Below are 18296 nucleotides of genomic sequence, written 5' to 3'. Positions count from 1 at the left end.
AATTGTAGGACAAGCGAGAAGGTAGCGTCTGTAGCGACGACAAATAGCCTCGCCATCTCGCGTTCTCATTCAACAAATAAATTCTTGGAGCATTCCTTTCAGCATAATATTGGTTTTTCTCGAGCCCCTTCGCCTTGCGACATAAAATAAAATAATTGTGCTCCCGATCTGTCCGTTTGTAATACAACGCGCTATTAGCGCGTTGTATTGCTAATATCGCATATCATTAACATTCCAAAAGTTGCTCCCCCCCCCACTGATGGAATGTGTTGCTGCGCGGAATATATGCGCAGAACGGACTTTACCTCATCTTTAAGGTTGACTGTGTGCTAATTTGTCTAATTATATAAAATGTTTTTGCTAAATTCGCCAATTGTGTTAAGAAATACTATTGTTATAATTATACCTAGTGCTTTCCTATTGGACAAGAGGTCCACGCGTAAAGGGCTTCAGATCTAAATGATTAAGCGTGATCAACACGAGAAGGCTTCAAATTTCATAATTTTCCCTAGGACAAATTATGAAATTTGATGCGCATTCCTATGCTTTCCCTTGGAAAATCACAGGGAAGTGGCAAACATGTATATTTTTCGGAATAAAGAATTTTTCTACTGTTTTTGAAGTTAACTTTATATTGTTTCATATTCTAATCTATACAAGAACTGTTTATAGGAATTGGCTCTTGTCTGGCCTCCGGTTTATTTTTATTTAGCACAAAACACACTGTTTCCCTCAGCGTTAGGAAATAAGTGTTAAGTAATTCAAATTACACAAAGCCAAAGGCTTGGAACTTGGGAGGCCAGTTAAGATTATACAAGCAAACGGAGGGAGAAATATAATATTATGGGCTCACCCTGAACTTCTAGAGTTCGGTTTCCCGATCCTTCTTATCTTTTCTGTTTGTTGGTAGTACGTTCAAACACGGGGCTCGGTGGTTCTATTGGAAGTTGGTTATCATGTGACGGGATGCGCATCTTTTTTCTTTTCTTATTTCTAGTTCCGGAGCGTTTATTCGTAAGCAAGAGCTGAGGATTGGCAAGCCATACCATTTGTTTTCCCGTTTCGACCGAAGTATTTCACGCAGGTCCAACTTAGCTAAGTTTCTCCCACTCGTGCAGGCTCATATTGTCAGCGGACAACTTACACAAAATTGAGAGCAAGCCGTAAAACGAAAAGCTTTTAATTTTTCATGCGAAGACCGCTGGAAAACTGAGCCCTCTTTACCGGGAGAAAATTTGCCGAATATGACCAACGTGTTTGAAGCATAATTCATGAGCGAGGAAAATTGTTATTTTTTGCAAATAAAGCGGATAACAAGATGCCAACAACTTTATTGACGTGAGTAGGAATGCAATGCCTACCGATACGTTTATTATTTTACCGATATATACATATACAATTCGTATTTATATATAATTTTTTTATTATGCGACTATTAGTATTAGGCCCTCGAAGCCTGTCCTATCGAATACCTGATGAGTGATGTGTGTAAATAAGTTCAGTGATTTTCTTCTGTTTGAAATAAAATGTTGAACAGAAATCCTTCGTTATTCTGTGCATGGCATCGACCCGCAAAATGGCGGATCATGCCAGGGGGGTGCTAAAACTTTGCACATGTTGTACCCCTGAGTGGCCATTCTGTTATTCGTTATTCTGTGGTCATGTGTGCTCAAGTCGACTGTAAATCCAGTGTAAAAAAAATGCAATCCAACCTCATGCAGAACGCTATTTTTGGAAAATCATACAACCAATTAACAAGCCCCATTTCAAAAGAAATATACCAAATTCAAGCCCGATAAAAAAGCTAACTTTATAGTAACATATATTTCTCTCCTGCATGCATGTGCTAAGCTAGACAGAAGTTACGGTTGATCACAATAGAGCATCATTTCATTAGTTTCGTCCTCCTACACAATTAATAAATGTTATAGTGGCTTTACAAGGATGATGTTTACGAAATAAGACACCATCTAACATGCGACGGTATCATCCCTAATTGCCAGCGAAATTGGATCTCGAAAACGTACGTGATTTGATAAAGTTAAACAGTTCAGCTAGCAGGACTTATAACTGAAGAGGAATTCCGAGCTCATCAAAAGCTACAGCGTGATTTTGTAATTCAGCGAGAGTAAAGACAAACAAAAAGGTAAGGAAAAACTGAAATAATATAGAAAGCATCTCAGTCTAAGTAAGAGCATCAGCTAGTTGTATACAGCGCAGCGCTAATTCCGCCGCGAAGATTCTTCGTATGAAAAGCGCGCGGCGAAAAAAAATATCAAACATGTTTGATATTGAGCGCTTTTGCCGCAGGAGCTTTTGCGCTCGAAAATAGACTCCGCACACCCGGTGAAGTCTTCGCGACGAAATTCAGTAGCGCTGCGCCATTTTCGCGTAATGTGTGACTTGCTTAAAGCCTGGTTCGCATTTAGTCGTAATTGTCGTGAACAAGTTTTTTACACCGATAAGAAATAATGCGAATGTGAATTTATTTCTGTATTCAAATCGCACATAGTAATATTCCATCACATCATCCATACAACTTTACTTGTTTACGACACTCACGACTCAAAAGAAACCAGGCATTGGTGAATAAATAACACGAGTTTGCAACTCGCATCAACTAGAATCACTATTTATATATCCCGCAATTGACAATGACAGACTTAGTTCTGCGGAATTTTAACGGAAGCCAGTGTTTTGATATGTGCAGCAGATAACTATTTTCATAATTATACTAAAGCCATGCACACAACGCGTAATCAATCGTTCAAAAAAGCCTAAAATAATAGACATGAGTATACGTGCAGAAATGTTTGGCCACAGTTCAATTCTCAGAATATAAAGTTTAGAGTGTGCAGGTCAAGTGTGTTTTTGCAATGGAAGATACATACTTAAAAAAGCTAATCTGTCCTCAACACGCCAAACGAGTGTCGTTTTCATGACAAAAATCATTTTTTTCAGAATTTTACTTGTGAACTTGATGAAAAAATAGTAGAAGATTAAATCTCGATGAAAGCTCAGTTCATTATCGAAAAATTTTATTTTGCACCAAATATTTATTCATAAATCTGTCAAGGACCAATTAAATCCGCCTTTTTTTAAAATGCCATACCGGATTTAACATTGCGAATGGAGCTTAATAGATTAAAACTAAGTTAAGAAAGATTAAGTTAATAAATTCAAATATACAAGTAAGTCACAACCAAACAAGACTGATTTATTACCATGATTGATTCCACTACGGCATTATTATGATGAGTATTAAATGATTGGTTTGTTTTTAAAAAACCCTGTATATGCGATACGGGATCTTAAAAATGCGAATGGAGCTTAATAAAGTAATTAAGTTAGCAAATTTAAATAAACAATTAAGACATACTACAACCAAACAAGACTGATTTATTACCATTTCACTGATCACTATAATTGCATATATTTTTGAACTGACGATTGTCTATAGTACGTGTCTGCCTTAATAATTGTTATTTATTAGAGATTAAGGCTTTAAATGAATAAATTTTTCGTAACATTAGGTATCTATAAGGAGTCTTTTCTCTATTTTTTCTAGTACCATGGCATCAGCCTTTCTTTTTAGCCATACTCATCTTTTGAAAGGTGTGAAACCATTCAAGGAAAGAATAAAAGATCAAAACGTTCCTGCTGAAAATCCAAAAGGAAGATTTGAACGCGGCCTATTTGGAGTATGGCGACAACCCGCCTCGCCCTCCTCATCCAGTAAAAGTTGCATCGAGCCCACCTCGGTGTGTTGAATATGACGTGATTATTTTTGGCGCTGGTATGGCTGGTCTTGCCGCAGCGTATGAGCTGAAGAGGGTAGGGCTAAAGGTGAAAATCCTGGAGCAGACTGATCGTTATGGTGGAAGAGTTTTCACTTATGGGGGAGATGCAGGCCTTGCACCTGGTCTATTTGGCGAAGGTATGCCTACAGAAGACAAAATGAACGAGCGCCGTATATTTGCATCCATTCTCTTAATATTAATTACCATACACGTAGCATTTCCAAACACATGCCCAGTTTTGTCTTCCTTTCTTGCTAGTCTATGGGCTACAGTAAGTTGCCGAGGACACCACGAGGTTTCACAGACCCTCTAGCTCTTGCTTAATTCTTATAATAACAGCAATGATTTGAGCCATCTGGGGCCGGTTGATGAAAAGCCGCTGAACTTAACCCAGTGTTAACGCAAATTTTTATCATCGCTTGTTCATAAAAGTTGAATATTTTTACCATGAGTATTTTTTGGTTCAATAGAAATAATATTTTGTAAAGATTTGAAACAAGCAGCGGTGCAGGAGCACGTAAACTAAAACAGCGAATTAAAATTTAACCCAAAGTTAGCGCTAACTAGCTTTGAACAACCAGGCCCTGGGGCCAGTTGTTCAAAGCAGGGTTATATAGCGCTAACCAAGAGTTTTGTTTTGAGTGCTCCTGAACCGCTGCTCGTTTTAGAACCTTTACAAAATATGGCTTTTGACGGTTTAGAAAATATTAATGGAAAAAAATATTCAACTTTGACAAGCGATATAAAATATTGTTTTAAAGATTTGCTTTAATCCAGGGTTAAGCTAAACATCCGGTCCCTGATTGTAAGAAGTCTGGATGGGCGCTACCCACTGGATAGTGATTTTTTCAACCGTTTTAAATGTTTTATCGAATAACAGGCAATTTTAGAGGGATTGGTAAAACGAATATGTGGTGGGTAGCGCTATCAGGTATTTCACAGTAAAATGACTACTTTTCCAAAGTGCCTTAGCGCACCTAATGCCAACTAACGTTTACTGCCTCACGTTTACAGCAATAATTGTGAAATATGAAATATTTCTGCATTTTTAGGCGGAGCGATGAGATTGCCTGATGGTGTTGGCTCATCCGCCACTAAAACGCATTTTCTGACCGATGGGTATATAAGGAAATTTAACTTGAAGACCAAAGCATTTCCAAATTACGATGAAAATGGCCTTTCCTATATTTACGGAGTGAAGGAGAAATCGAATCGTATGTGAAATGAGATCTTATAAGAAATGTTCATACTATATTATAAACTTTTATGTTATCGTAACTAAATAGATATTCAACGGTGCGTCAAATTTTCCGCTTCCTTGGTTTTTCTAATTTCGGCTACCATATTTCGTTTAAATTCTCTCCAGCAACCATTTTGAGGGAAAAAGATGAGGTCATCGGTGGTGATACGTAACGTTTCCTGGATTCGTTTGAGCTCTTGGAACAAAAAACCCTAAAACTCAATTGTTCAAAGCTATATATGTTGGAGCTAACCCTGGGTTAAATTTTAATCCAGTGTTTTTGTTAATGTGCTTCTAAACCAGTCTTTGTAAAACTTTAGAAAATATGACTTCTACATCAGTCCAGAAAATATTGATGAAAAAAGATATCCAACTTTGTGAACAAGTGATTAGAAAAATTCATATAAAGATTTGCTTTAACCCTGGTGGTTAACAACCGGCCCCTGTTGTATTATTATTGTCTTAGACAAACTAAGCTACATATTTTAATGAGCTCAATTCACATGTGGCTAAAAAAGTTTAAAATTTCACTGGGATTTAGTAAGGAAAACAGAGATAATTAAAAAATTGTATCATTATTCGTTTATTAATAAAATTAGACTTAATAGCTAATCTATCAGTTAATCCAATATGATTCACCTTTCAAACGATAAACTATACGCATGACTGATACTGTTGACTTTCTTGCTTAGTTTGGGGAGAGAAAAATTTTGCAATCGTTTGGCCAGATTGAAAGAAAGGGATTAGTGGCATCGATGTTAAGGATATAGGTACTGCATTACATACATACTGATCTCATTCTTGTAAGGTGGCTCTCTTCAGTTAGTTCAGTTTTTTAGACGATTCGCGACTTGACAACAAACTGCTTGGTTTTTTAGTTAAATATCGGTGAGAAAATGTCCGATTTCCTGCATCTTGATTTTTAAACAGTTGTTATGATGTTAGAAAGAAAGAAACTGTCTTTTAAGAACAAAAAAATTGCGAATGTTAAAAAAACCTATCCTGCAACTTTCTCTAAAAAAAAATGTACTGAAGGAAAATGTTTACTTTTTCTTCATCTCCATTATTGGGGCAATGTTTTCCGAGTTTCGAGATCCTATCCTACAAAATAAGGAAATGAACAACTTTTATACACAGAAGTGCGTCAGAAGTTAATAGTGTGGGGAGCATGCTTAAAAACACGCCTGTTCCGGCGTTCTCCTCGGCGAGTGTGTATGCCACTCTTGTCAATTGGACTGCTTCTGAACATAACAGTCTCTATATATCATATTTAGACAGCGCATCGTGTTTCAAAAAGATTATAAGTTTAAAATCTAAACAAACCGTTTGTTTGCCTACGGACATGATTTTTACTTTAGCTTGCGAGTTTGTACTTCCACTTTTATTAAGATTTGTTAATTCCAGTCTAGATATTTCAAGAACTAAGCAAGATATGAAAAACTTTATGTATAGTTTTCTGAATTATTTTAAAAAGGACAATATCGAAGGATTCTAGAACTGTTGAATCTTTCGCATTATAATCGTAGTCATTTAATACTTTTCCTGATTCTTAAATATTTTTAGATGATTATTACACAAAAACAACCAAGGTTGTCACAGATCAATTGATTGCCTGGTTGAGAGATACGACCACCATTGAAGAAGAAATCAATGTGTGGGAACGCTGGATCAACATTTGGAGCCAGTTTACATTGGAAAGCTTTCTGGAGAGCAATAAAGATGTTATTTGTGCAAAATTAACAAAAGATGATCAAGATTGCTTAGATGTCACGATGCTTGGCAAACTTTTGCCCTGGTCCAACGATGCACTGCGTGGATACTCTGTATATTCTTACACAGAACAGCTGGATCAGTCATTGGTCCAGTATCTTCGCGATCAGCTGGGAAACTGGTGGTCACGAGATATGCATACCATAGTGGGTGGCATGCACAGTTTACCAGAAGCTTTCTTCACGTGTGAAAAAGATCCCTTGGTTTCTGACGATATCGAAATGAAGAAACAAGTTTACAAGATTCGTTATTATTCCTCGCCCTGTCAGCCTAACGACGATTATGTCATTGTTTCCTGTTATGCAAATCCATCAGAGCAAGAAGCTGATTACATAGCGCGGGTAAGTTTATTCAGTGGCGTAGTCAGCCTCACAGCCCATGCAATAGTCCTATGAAAATTAGAGCTATGGTATCATAATTATTCATCTCTTTTTAAATTCATTGAACACCAAAATGTTTACATAGCGGAACCAAACCGTCTGGCTGGGTATGCCACTCAGTTCATGGATTAAGATTTTCATAAAACTTTTTTCCTGCTTCCTTTTTTAACGCTTACTGAGTGAATATTTTTCAGAATATAATTAACATGTCTTGCAGTACATTGAAGTAAACCATATGAATCTGCCGAAAAAATCTATCACCCTTCATCGCTGTCATTTCATCTAGCTTTTATTTCATCTAGTTTTGATCACTTGTTAGGCTAAATCATTCTACAATATCAGTCCAACTTCTCTCTGAAATTTTGAGTTATCAATGCGCTTCATGTAAATAAAAATGTGAGCATTCCCTAAAAAACTTCAGCAGTAATCATTTGTTTAAACTTTGATATAGGCCGTAATCGTTACCACTCAAGTCAACATACTGCGGCAAATTACGTTTGAGCCAATTGAACCAAACCAGGAAGACAGGGAGGCCCTCAGAAAGAATCTTCAAGCCATTGAAGACATGTTCACAGGACCAGCCACAAAGATTATCCTGCAAACCAAGACCAGATTCTGGGAAGAGGAGAAGTACGGCATCAAAGGCGGCTTTTCTAAGACCAACCTACCCATCGGTCAAATACATTACGTGAAACCCGATCCGGACTATCTCGCGTCCACCAAGCAAGGAATAATTCTGATTTACACCTGGAAAAATGAAGCATTGCTTTTTGGTTCCTTGACAAAAGATCAGGCAAAGAAGGAGGCTATTGAGCAAGTTGGAGAAATTCATCCTGAGATCAAAGAAGAAGGGGCAGTTGAAAAATGTATTGTCCATGCTTGGTACAACCAACCCTCTTATCAAGGTGCCTATGGACTCTTGAAGACCACTCAATACAGCAATATCAGGTGCGTTGCAATCATAATATTATAGTACTTGATTCTGTGCCCGTTTTTACTTTTAAGAATCACTCTGTATGGCCGACAAATGATTATGTATTGTACTTATTAATCGCACTATGGATTCTCCCCAATACAGACCCATGGTAAAACTCTAACGCGTTAAACAACATTCTCCGATATATCTCTTTTCTTTGTATAACCTACAGATATTTGTGGGAGCCAATGGGTAATGTGCATTTTGCTGGCGATAACATATCATTTACCGCTGGCTGGATTCAAGGAGCTTTGGAAAGTGGTTTTAAATCCGCGTATCAAGTTTACGCACGTCACATGAAGAGAGTTAAATGAGATGGGAAAGATTACATTTAATCGCATTTTGCTAAAAATCCAAGTAGAAAAACTGCATAGCATAATATCATGATATTTGTTTATTTTTTGGGCTAATTATATAAATTTTGATTGCTTGATCTTTCTATGTATAAAAAGTAGACAGTAAAACTTAAAACAATAATTGGAATAAAAGGTTTCTAAAACAGATGCATAAAGCCACATTGGAGATTTGTGCCTTCACACCTTTACACGCGTCTAACACCTTCATCTGCATCATAGTTTCAAAATGGTTTAACAGAATCAGGTAGTTTTTTTACTTTCATTTAATTTGAACCTTTCATCAGATTTGTTTTCCTTTCAACAAATAAACTATACGCTCACACGTGTGTGCATGGTGACCATATAAGGCTACTTATTCAATGATCGATTACATGGCCCACACTCCCCGGCCCCCTGATGTTCGCTGTAAAAGCAGAGTATATGTAGGTTGACAAAAATATATATAAAAACACAGGCTGTTGAATAAAAACACTGACTTTTAACACAGCAAACTTAAATCAAGATATTTCCATACATCACGACTTCATGGATTGTGGTAAGGGGAATGCTGTTTACGTGCTGGAATAACTTGAAGTATTCAAATCTTGATTCTCCGAAAGTCTGTTAATTGTTTGGCAAAATCTGCAGGCACCAAAATGGCCTATATTGAACACAAAGAATAGAAAACGCTATTTGAATACTGCGAGACACAGTACCAGCAAGGAACAGAACACTCTTGCCATTAATGCGATGGAAAACATTGGAGTTGAAGTAGATGGTTTGTTGTTGCTAATGAATATTATGGCAGATAGGATTTACGAATTTCAGATCAGATCATATTTTGATCGCGAGGACTATACGCACCCACTGAAAATAATGCCGGGAATAATGTTGTTGTTTGTTCAAGAGATTAACGATTCTGACGAGAATATTACTGCAGATTCAGGTAGACCGTTAAATAAAAATAGTTGTCGCGTTAGTTTTAACCGGTTCGCGATGACGGGCGTTGACAGCTTTGTCAGCAACGTTTGAATTTTGAACATAAACATTGAGACCACTCCCTAGCAACGTGTCAAAATCCGCCTAGAAACGTCATCGCCGAAACAGTTAAAATCAACGCGACAACTATTCTTATACCTGCGTGAATCTGTAGTGACCGTATTCTCGTAACCTTATTATATAACCTTATTCTTGTATAATATAATTATAAATCCCTCGGAAAATATAACCGTCGCCGAATCCCCCTCACTCTAGGTCTATAATAATGATAATTGGCGAATATTAATATCAGAACAACTGAAATAAACGAACCCATTTTTTTCAAATCTGTGTACAAACAGTCATAACACCCTAATGTCATGCTACATTTATAACATAATAGTACGATAAAGCTTATTAATCTGAATATGTTTCACCTAACAGTATTTCACATCTAATAGTTTATATACGCAGTCACTTGAGCAATCAAAATGTTTGAATGTTCATCAACAATAACGCTTTACCAGTTGATGTCAAAATTATATTAACAACAGTGGTTTCAAACACAACTACATTTGATACCTATTTTCTATGGCACATGCAAAGACGTTATTAACCAGGAGTTTTGGGGTTGAAAAAAGTCTAAAGTATAAAGTTAATTTCAACACCAAATTTTTCGAAATGTTTTCCATTTGTGAATAACGGGCATTTTGGATACCATCAAACTTTTGCCTTGGCATTCACTGACATCGACCAATATTCCGCGGTTTATATTCATAGGGTCGATGAGATCTTGGTATTCTGTCTTTCCTCGAATTGCCAGATCAGCGAGTATCTTTCCAATCATTGGAACAAATTTCATTGCCCAACCACCTGTGAACACGACGATACGCTTTGACTTGGGCAGAAAATCCAAAACGAAACCAGCACCTTGGTCGGGTCCTGAAACATCATTATTCAATTGCGCAAAACCAGCGATACACGTTGTTTCTTTGTCCGCATTGCTAGACGGGGTCAGATCAGGCATGGACTTTTCCACGAAATCGGTTGTAAATTTCAGTGCGTCCACATCGACTGGTCGTTGGTTCACATCGGGAGGAAAGAACAAGAAATCGAATTCTTCACGTGAGGTATACGCAGGTGCAACTCGTAAGTATTCCGGACTACCAGACTCGCTTGGGAATCCGTAATAATCGTTGTAATCTTTCGGGGCATCGCTACCGTCATCTTTTGGTTTAGGTCCAAAGAAATACCAAATAGGCCATTGAGCTGGATCGGTGTTTGATGCACTTTTTCTCTTCTTTGTGTAATAAGTGGAACACCAGAGGTAGATGATCAGGTTGATACGTTGATTGAAGCAGGGAGATAGAGCGTCCAAGGCTTCGTTCACATACGCGCCTGGGGTGAGGATGATCTTTGTACCCTTGTAGGTTTTCTCATTTCCATCAACCAGTGCTGTAACTTTAACACTATCCTCCAAGGAATGATCGATCTTAATTACACGCGCATTACGTTTCAACGTTGCTTTCATACTTGCTGTTAATTTCTCAACATAACGTTGAACAACGCTGGGGACATTTACAGTTCCACCTTTCCCCGTAAAGAGAGCTTTCGCGTTTTCGATGTCAGCCACAGCGCTGGAGACAAATTTGAACCTAGGATCATTCATAACTTCCTCCTTTCCTTCAAGAACTATATAATCCTTCCCCTCCTCTTGGCCAAGTTTCTTGAGGTTTTTAATTGCTTGGTCAATGTTTCCCTCGCCGCTCTCAACAGTGGAATCACCGAACCAGAGACAACCTGTTACTTGAAGAAGACTTTCGTCGTTCATCTCTTTTTGGAGCTTCATCCACATATCGTAGGTCTTGAGAGCAAGATCGCACAAATTCATTTCAGAATATGCTATGCGGTATTGTCGACTGTATCCAGGACTTGAACCGTGTGCGTTGGCAAAATTGTTAAACTGCTCGAGGAGAAGAACTTTCTTTCCTTCTTTAACACTACATTCGTAAGCGGCGGCGAGACCCATAGGTCCTCCTCCAACAATAATTACGTCATACAATTCTTCCATCGAGCCAAATGAATAGATTGATCAGGAACGTTTTAGAACAATCTAAATGTAGAAAATAATTTTACTACTGAATTCGAATTCATAACAAGCGACTAGTTCATTTTCTTTTTTCGTTTGTCATTCCAAACTCGTTTCTTGAGCTCGCGAATTCCTCTGGCGATGAAGCAAAGCTCTGGGTTAGACAAAATCAGAATAGATAATGTTTGCTCGTTCACACCGTGAATGTTTTAATACAAGACATAATTACATAAATTAACAAACCAGAATTTCTGGCTTCTATCCTTTGGATTATCTCAGAGCCCTTACTCGCGCTGTGGGAAATCGCTGGCCCGAGCAACGATCCTTAGCCTTAGACCCTAGATTGCTAGGACAAAACCCAAACTAAATTAATTACTAAAAGTACATAATTTTTATCAGAAGAAAGAATTGCGGCCGCAGATGTGAATTACAAATCTTTACTAAAAAGTTAGATGAATTTTAGAGATGACAGTTTTATTCAGAAATTTCTTGGAGATCAGGGCAAAAGTGTGACATTAATGAGGTGAACATAATTGCACCAGTGTAGTCCAGACTCTAGAACTAAGTGTCCATTCACAGCTTTTACATACATTTTTCTCCCTTAAATGTAATATATACATTTACAGCAAGACAGAGATAAGAGTAATTGAAAGCAAATTATAGTTTATTTACAATGATAATGCTCCATATTTGGGCAAATAACAGTTTAAATGATAAGATTAAAAGTAGGTAGCGATAGAGGCTTTGCTTCTTGCAGAAATGTCGCTTTGGATTCGCCATGCTAGACAGCTCCGAAACTTTGCAAATGCATGTTTAAGACCGAAATTTAGGTAGAGTGCAAATTTCTTGCAGGTCTTTGGCAAAGCATGTGCCCTGTCAAAATGTGCTGTGATAGGTTTTAGAGTATCAAATTGTTCATCAGTAATTTCACCACGTTTATTAAACTTTGCCAAGTTTGTTGCATTAGAAATTTGGAGACATTTAGATATTAGGTTAGCGATCTTATACCCACAATTTCGTACTACGCGTCTGTTTATTCTTGATTCTCGCGACCCTGACTATACTGCACGGTGAATATATGTCTGAACGCCATAGTTGTCTGTTACGACTTTATTCCGAACTTTATATCGGTTCATTCTTTTTTCCGCATGGCGACCTTGACACAACAGGTCGCGAATATATGTTTGAACGCCATAGTTGGCTGTTTATGACTTTATTCCGAACTAAATTATGACTTTATTCCAAACTTAAACGCCTGGGGCCGGTTGTTCGAAAGGTGGATAATTAGTCGCTATCCAACGGATAAGTCGCTATCCAACGGATAAGTTTTATCCAGCGTGTGATTTGCGTTGCACGAAGCTTGGATAACTTTATCCAGCGGATAAAAATCGCTATCTACCGGATAAATTTATCCAAGGTCCGGAGGTGGTTTAAATCCACTATCCAGTGGATAAATTCAAAGATACAAGGTAACACTGTGAACATTTATATAAAATAGGACAAAAATGCCATATTCCTGTTATTGTGCTTCAACAAACTAATACACATCATGATTGTATTCACTATTAGAAATGTTTTCGAAGTGCAATTTGTCGCAGCAGCGTTTCACGTTGCCTACACATTCCGTTCCGAGCGGCGATTTTTTGGAGATCCTCGAATTTATAACAGGCGGTAAATTTACTATACGCTTCTAATCAGTTTATAAACGCGAATATGCAAAGAAAGATTCAACCTATTCCAAGGAAACTTGCTAATATCTAAGTAATTTCATTCACGAACATTAAAATAGTGTTCCTAAATTTGCTATGGAACCGAAAGGCAAAGCGTTGAAAGGTCAAGGAATAAAATTGCAATGTGTTTAATTAATAAAATCACTATGATGTGAAGTGCAAAGTTCGAGCAAATCACTTGTTCAAGTCTTTTCCATTCAGTAACTATACTCGAGAATTCGTAATGATTATGAATTCAATGTTGTAAATGCTTAGCAACAGCTGACGTTGTGGTACGAAATTTCAGAATAATCCTGTTTTCTTCCGGTAAATTTTAACTTATCTATTGGATAGCTATCCACTTCACTATCCACGCTTCGTGCAACGCGTTTTTATCCAATGGATAACTATCCACTGGATAGCAGATTTATCCGTTGGATAGGACTTATCCGTTGGATAAGTTATCCATCTTTCGAACAACCGGCCCCTGAACACTATAATTGTCTGTTTATTTCGAACGACACGTCTGTTTATCGCGACTGCGACCATTAATGCCTTTTTAACACTTATTTACTCCGACCGACGAAATGATGGTTTGTGGACCCAAGACTTGTAAATATTTCACGGGGCCTCGCAAAGGCTCGGCGGCAATTAGGTGAAATTCATCCTATTAACAGCTTCGTTTACCTTACTTACACGATTGGATGGTTTAATAGGTGTTAGCTCTGTCGTTCGCGGGGAGGGGGATATGTCTTGGAACGACCACTGTAACTTAGAGCCAGTTGAGATCCCTACGGCATCTCAAGCCTGACACCCCCTGCCGAAAGCTAACCCTTCACACCAACTTTGTTGGTGGAAAAGAAAAACGAACCTGACAGGAATAAGCAAAGGAGAAAAAAAAGAAATTTACTAATAGCACTTTGTCACAAGCTGCTGCTGTCGACGTTATCGCTCGTTCGCAGATGCGTTGTTAATGCCCTCTGCAGGCTCTTCGGTCACGTGACGTCACGACCGAACGTCACTTAGGGGCTGTTTACATGAGCCCGGTTACCCTAGATTCAACGAAGCGTGAGGGGACTTTGTCACTTTGAGGTATTAAAATAAGTCTTTATGACACCAAACAAGTACATGCTATTGCTGCAGTGATTATACGAATGCCAGGATCATGTTATCTGCTCATTTCAATACCTCAAAATCATCTCACGCTTCGTTGAATCTCGGGTAACCGGGCTCATGTAAACAGCCCCTTAATCGGTTTCCTCGCTGTTAACCTTGGCCATTGCATAACCTCATTTAACCTTGCAATGTCGGAAGCATCAATATGAATTATGCTTGCTGCGATAATAACATCTAACCGCGAAAGATTAAAAACGGAAACTAAGGTTACTTACGTACACCGTGCACACAATTGTATAGTACACAAAAGCCTATGTAAACAGCGAAGGAAGTGTTTATCTTTGGCTTGGGCGCCAGGCCTAGCTAATGGGTTGGTAAATAATACTGCACAAACAAATTAAAGCAGAATTTGATGATATACAGGGTGCAAACTCTAAAGTGTCAAAAAAGTGACACTATATCAGTTTAGACATTTATCCTATTGTTGTATATGATGCATCAGCGCTATAATATTATACTAATCCCGAATGTAAACGGGCCTTAGAGTGTGTGTGTGTTGTGTACATTTTTAAGACGAAATCTCATATTCAGAAATTCAGGATTCCTTCTCTCGTTGCCAACTTATATTTCCACTCATTCGCAAATCTTTGTTCCTAGACATACCCTAGAATCTGTTTATAAAAGTCTTGTGCCGCCTTAATTCGATTACTGCTCCCCTCTGTGGGATACTTGTGGTAAGCTGCTCAGAGACAAGTTGCAAAATTTTCAGTTTCGTGCAGCGAGGGTCTTAACAGATGCAAATTATGATACTTCATCAATCGATCTTCTTAGCAATCTATCTTGGGACACACTTGAAACTAGACGGTCTGGTGCCAAGTCAGTATTGATGTACAAGATACTTAATGAACACACTGCTCCGGCTCTTCGGGAGTCTTTCGTGAGAAGAGAAATAGATCAAACTAATTATCACCTCCGAAACTCTGCAACAGACCTAATTCTCCCTGGGCCGAATCGAGAGTACCTTAAAAAAAGTTTCAAATATAGCGGCGCTATGCTTTGGAATCAGCTTCCAAACGAAGCAAAATCAGCCGAGTCGCTTCGTTTATTTAAATCAATTGTCGTTGGACACTGAAACGCATCCTACTTACTCATATAATTTATCTATGTGTGAAACTGTCTGTGTGTATATTGTCCTGTTTGTAGTCATATTAACTGTTTTTTTTTTAAATTTAAACACGCCCCTCATGGAAACCAGCCTAGAGTTGATGGGGCTAGCGTGTTTCTTGGTTTTAAATAAAGTTTTACCTACCTACCATCTTTCAATCGAACGAAGCTATTTGCCTGATTTTCAGAATTCGATCGTAGCAGATTCCCCCGTGACCGGTCACAACTCAGTCAAGGGACTGATAAATTAAGCGAAAATAATAAGATATAGCTCGCAGGTTTCGCAGGCATAAGGTCGGTTTTCCACCAGTGATAATCGGGAGGTTTCGCAGCGACTTCGAGTACGATATTCGTTATGCATTCTCGCGCGTTGTTGGCTTACGCCATCAGTCAAAATTCGTCGTCGCCGGGTTATTGAGTACGAGTTTGTTGGTAAATTTCACACTCGATGTACTCAAAATTTCGCATACAGTCAGCTGCAATCATCTGAAACAAATTGCTCAAATACAAAAGAATAAAGTCCAAAAAATATCCCTACTGGAAAACTGGCTTAACAATGACCTAAATGCAGTTTTCCACTATAGGCTGAATTTTTGGATTGAACGAAAGTTTTAGCTTGATTTCTCTTCAATCGTGACTGGTCACCGCCAACCGAGCTGTTGATTATACCACATGTTTTCCTCTGATAGTATACAATCATAATAAGGTGGAATTTGTCGAATGCTTATTACTGGCTATAGATTTCCGGCTGTTGTCGTTGCTACATGAGACCGTACCGGTGCCTGTGGCCGTCTTAACTTAAGGTTTATTGAGAATACATTTTGTTTAACAATTTCACAGTAATACTTGCTTTTTTGCAGTGGGAGTAATTGAAATGTCAGTTATTATTTAAAAGCTGTGATTCGCCAAGACACATCCCGATATTAAGTCCCCACCCTGTATTAAAATACGATATCAAACCGCCGTTTGACCGTTCCGGTCAGGTAGGTCAGGTAAGAAAAATGATAGTGCCCTTTTTGAATAAACCAGAATTGTGAGTTATTTGCTTATTATATAGGATGTTTGTGTTATTGGCTTTGTAGCACGTATACACTGACCGTACGGCTTTTAAGTTCGTTAACTCGTGCAATACACTTGAATAGAATGAATACTGCCATTACAGGCATGTATATCCTCTCAATGCCCTAGTAAACATCATCTAAATCATAACAACATGCATGCGGCAAAAATTAAACACATACCTGAAACTTCAGCCGTTTTGCCGTTGTACAATTTATACAATACTATACCGTGTGGTTAGCTTTGTACCAGTAGCTCTTCTTCGAGATCAAAATATAGACTGATATCACGAGCGCAAAATAACTGCTTTATTACGTGAGTAGGAGGAGCTTAGCACGATACCTTTCATAGACCGGATGTCCACACACGTTGATTCATCTTGATGAAATATAACCCTTTCAAGAGGGAAGACTAAGCTGCTGTTGAACCTATACATTTATAATATTAGAAAATATTCAGTTATTTACTAATTGCGAATCGCTATGTTCGGTGCAGGCCGTGCAGCTCATAGATTATACTCCTTAAAAAGTCCCTGCAGTACATAGTTCATGTTTTATTACATATATGGAATATTTATCCTAAAATAACAACATAATATGTGTGATGTACGTAATTTACTTGATTAATCAGCTTATTTTTTATACAAAGATAGTTAGATAGATAAAACTTTCATTGAGTTAAGTGTTTTCGTGCCATACTAGTGAAAGAAAAGCAAATTCATACGCATAAGTACTTACCTAGGCAGATTTACCTAACAGTAATCTTGCTAAGCTTTTGCAGTGCATGTTGTTTTATATTTCCTGTAGCTAAATAACTTAATGCCTGTAAGTGTATGCAGTCGTCCAAGCATCAATTTTTACACAATTAACCTTAATACACATTGCAAAGCAGAATCTACAGTGTGTATAAAAAAAATTCGAATCCAACTTTGACAAGCTGCTGTGTATAAAATAGTAAAGTAAACGATATAATTTTTATATGGCAACAAAGATTAGCTTATTTAGTTTGCGATTATACCGTTCTTATGCCCGCGCAACTGGCCGAGTTATCGTCCTTTAAACATTGTTGCTCGAAATCAAATTTTTCCGCCGATGGGAATTCGAAATGAGACCTCCAGACAAAAGAAAATGCAAATTTAATTAATGGGGCATTGTGTTCTTCAAAAGTCTATCATTGAACATTGACAGAGAAATAAATGAACTTAACAATGGTGTAAAAATCAATCAAATTTGTCAAATATATTTTGCATTATTGCACGCAAAATTTCGATTCGAATTTTTTTTATATACCCTGTATACTGTATACTGTTTGATGAAATTAATTTCAAAATCATTGCGTCGCTGCGGATTTAAACTTCGCGCGGTCCGTACGGCCTAATACGGCCCTATCTCGTAGCCAAACAGATGGCATAAAAGAGTGAAATATGATTTAAAATTTATTATCGAAAACGATAATTATCCTACGGAAATAGGAGCTGAAAAACCTGTATGTTTCCTATGCCATATATAGAGGGTGAGTAAAAAAAAACTGACACCTTTGAAATTCAAATTAGCTGCGAACTCATGGCTGGAATATGACAATTCCCATGTACAAACAACAAAAACGATTTGATAAAACTGTTCTTTTGTATTTAGAGAGCTTAGAATGCATTTTAACTCCCAATGGGAACAAACTTTATGT

The 18296-nt window shown here is 37.8% G+C and overlaps 2 protein-coding genes across 3 annotated transcripts; one reads left to right on the top strand and one right to left on the bottom strand.

Moving 5' to 3' along the window:
* Nucleotides 1-3317: 3317 nt before the first annotated feature.
* LOC114537118 (putative L-amino-acid oxidase YobN) lies at nt 3318-8641 on the top strand. The gene is made up of 7 exons (XM_028558255.1): nt 3318-3338; nt 3676-3937; nt 4853-5014; nt 5733-5771; nt 6604-7151; nt 7642-8138; nt 8339-8641. The coding sequence occupies exons 1-7, from the start codon at nt 3318-3320 to the stop codon at nt 8478-8480; spliced, it is 1671 nt and encodes a 556-aa protein (XP_028414056.1). The 3' UTR covers nt 8481-8641.
* Nucleotides 8642-9817: 1176 nt separating this feature from the next.
* On the bottom strand, nt 9818-16883 carry LOC114537100 (putative bifunctional amine oxidase DDB_G0291301). Of its 2 annotated transcripts, none has more exons than XM_028558230.1 (2): nt 16799-16883; nt 9818-11592 (listed from the first exon to the last, which is right to left on the bottom strand). In XM_028558230.1, the coding sequence occupies exon 2, from the start codon at nt 11548-11550 to the stop codon at nt 10141-10143; it is 1410 nt and encodes a 469-aa protein (XP_028414031.1). In that variant the 5' UTR covers nt 11551-11592; nt 16799-16883; the 3' UTR covers nt 9818-10140. The 2 variants fall into 2 exon arrangements, with proteins under 2 accessions (XP_028414031.1, XP_028414032.1); XM_028558231.1 differs by lacking the exon at nt 16799-16883 and adding an exon at nt 15707-16030.
* Between the last annotated feature and the right edge of the window lie 1413 nt (nt 16884-18296).

This window comes from Dendronephthya gigantea, unplaced genomic scaffold (genome assembly GCF_004324835.1).
Source record: "Dendronephthya gigantea isolate DGI-Jeju-01 unplaced genomic scaffold, DenGig_1.0 000150F, whole genome shotgun sequence".
Taxonomy (NCBI): domain Eukaryota; kingdom Metazoa; phylum Cnidaria; class Anthozoa; order Malacalcyonacea; family Nephtheidae; genus Dendronephthya; species Dendronephthya gigantea.
This window is presented reverse-complemented; position numbering and strand designations above follow the sequence as displayed.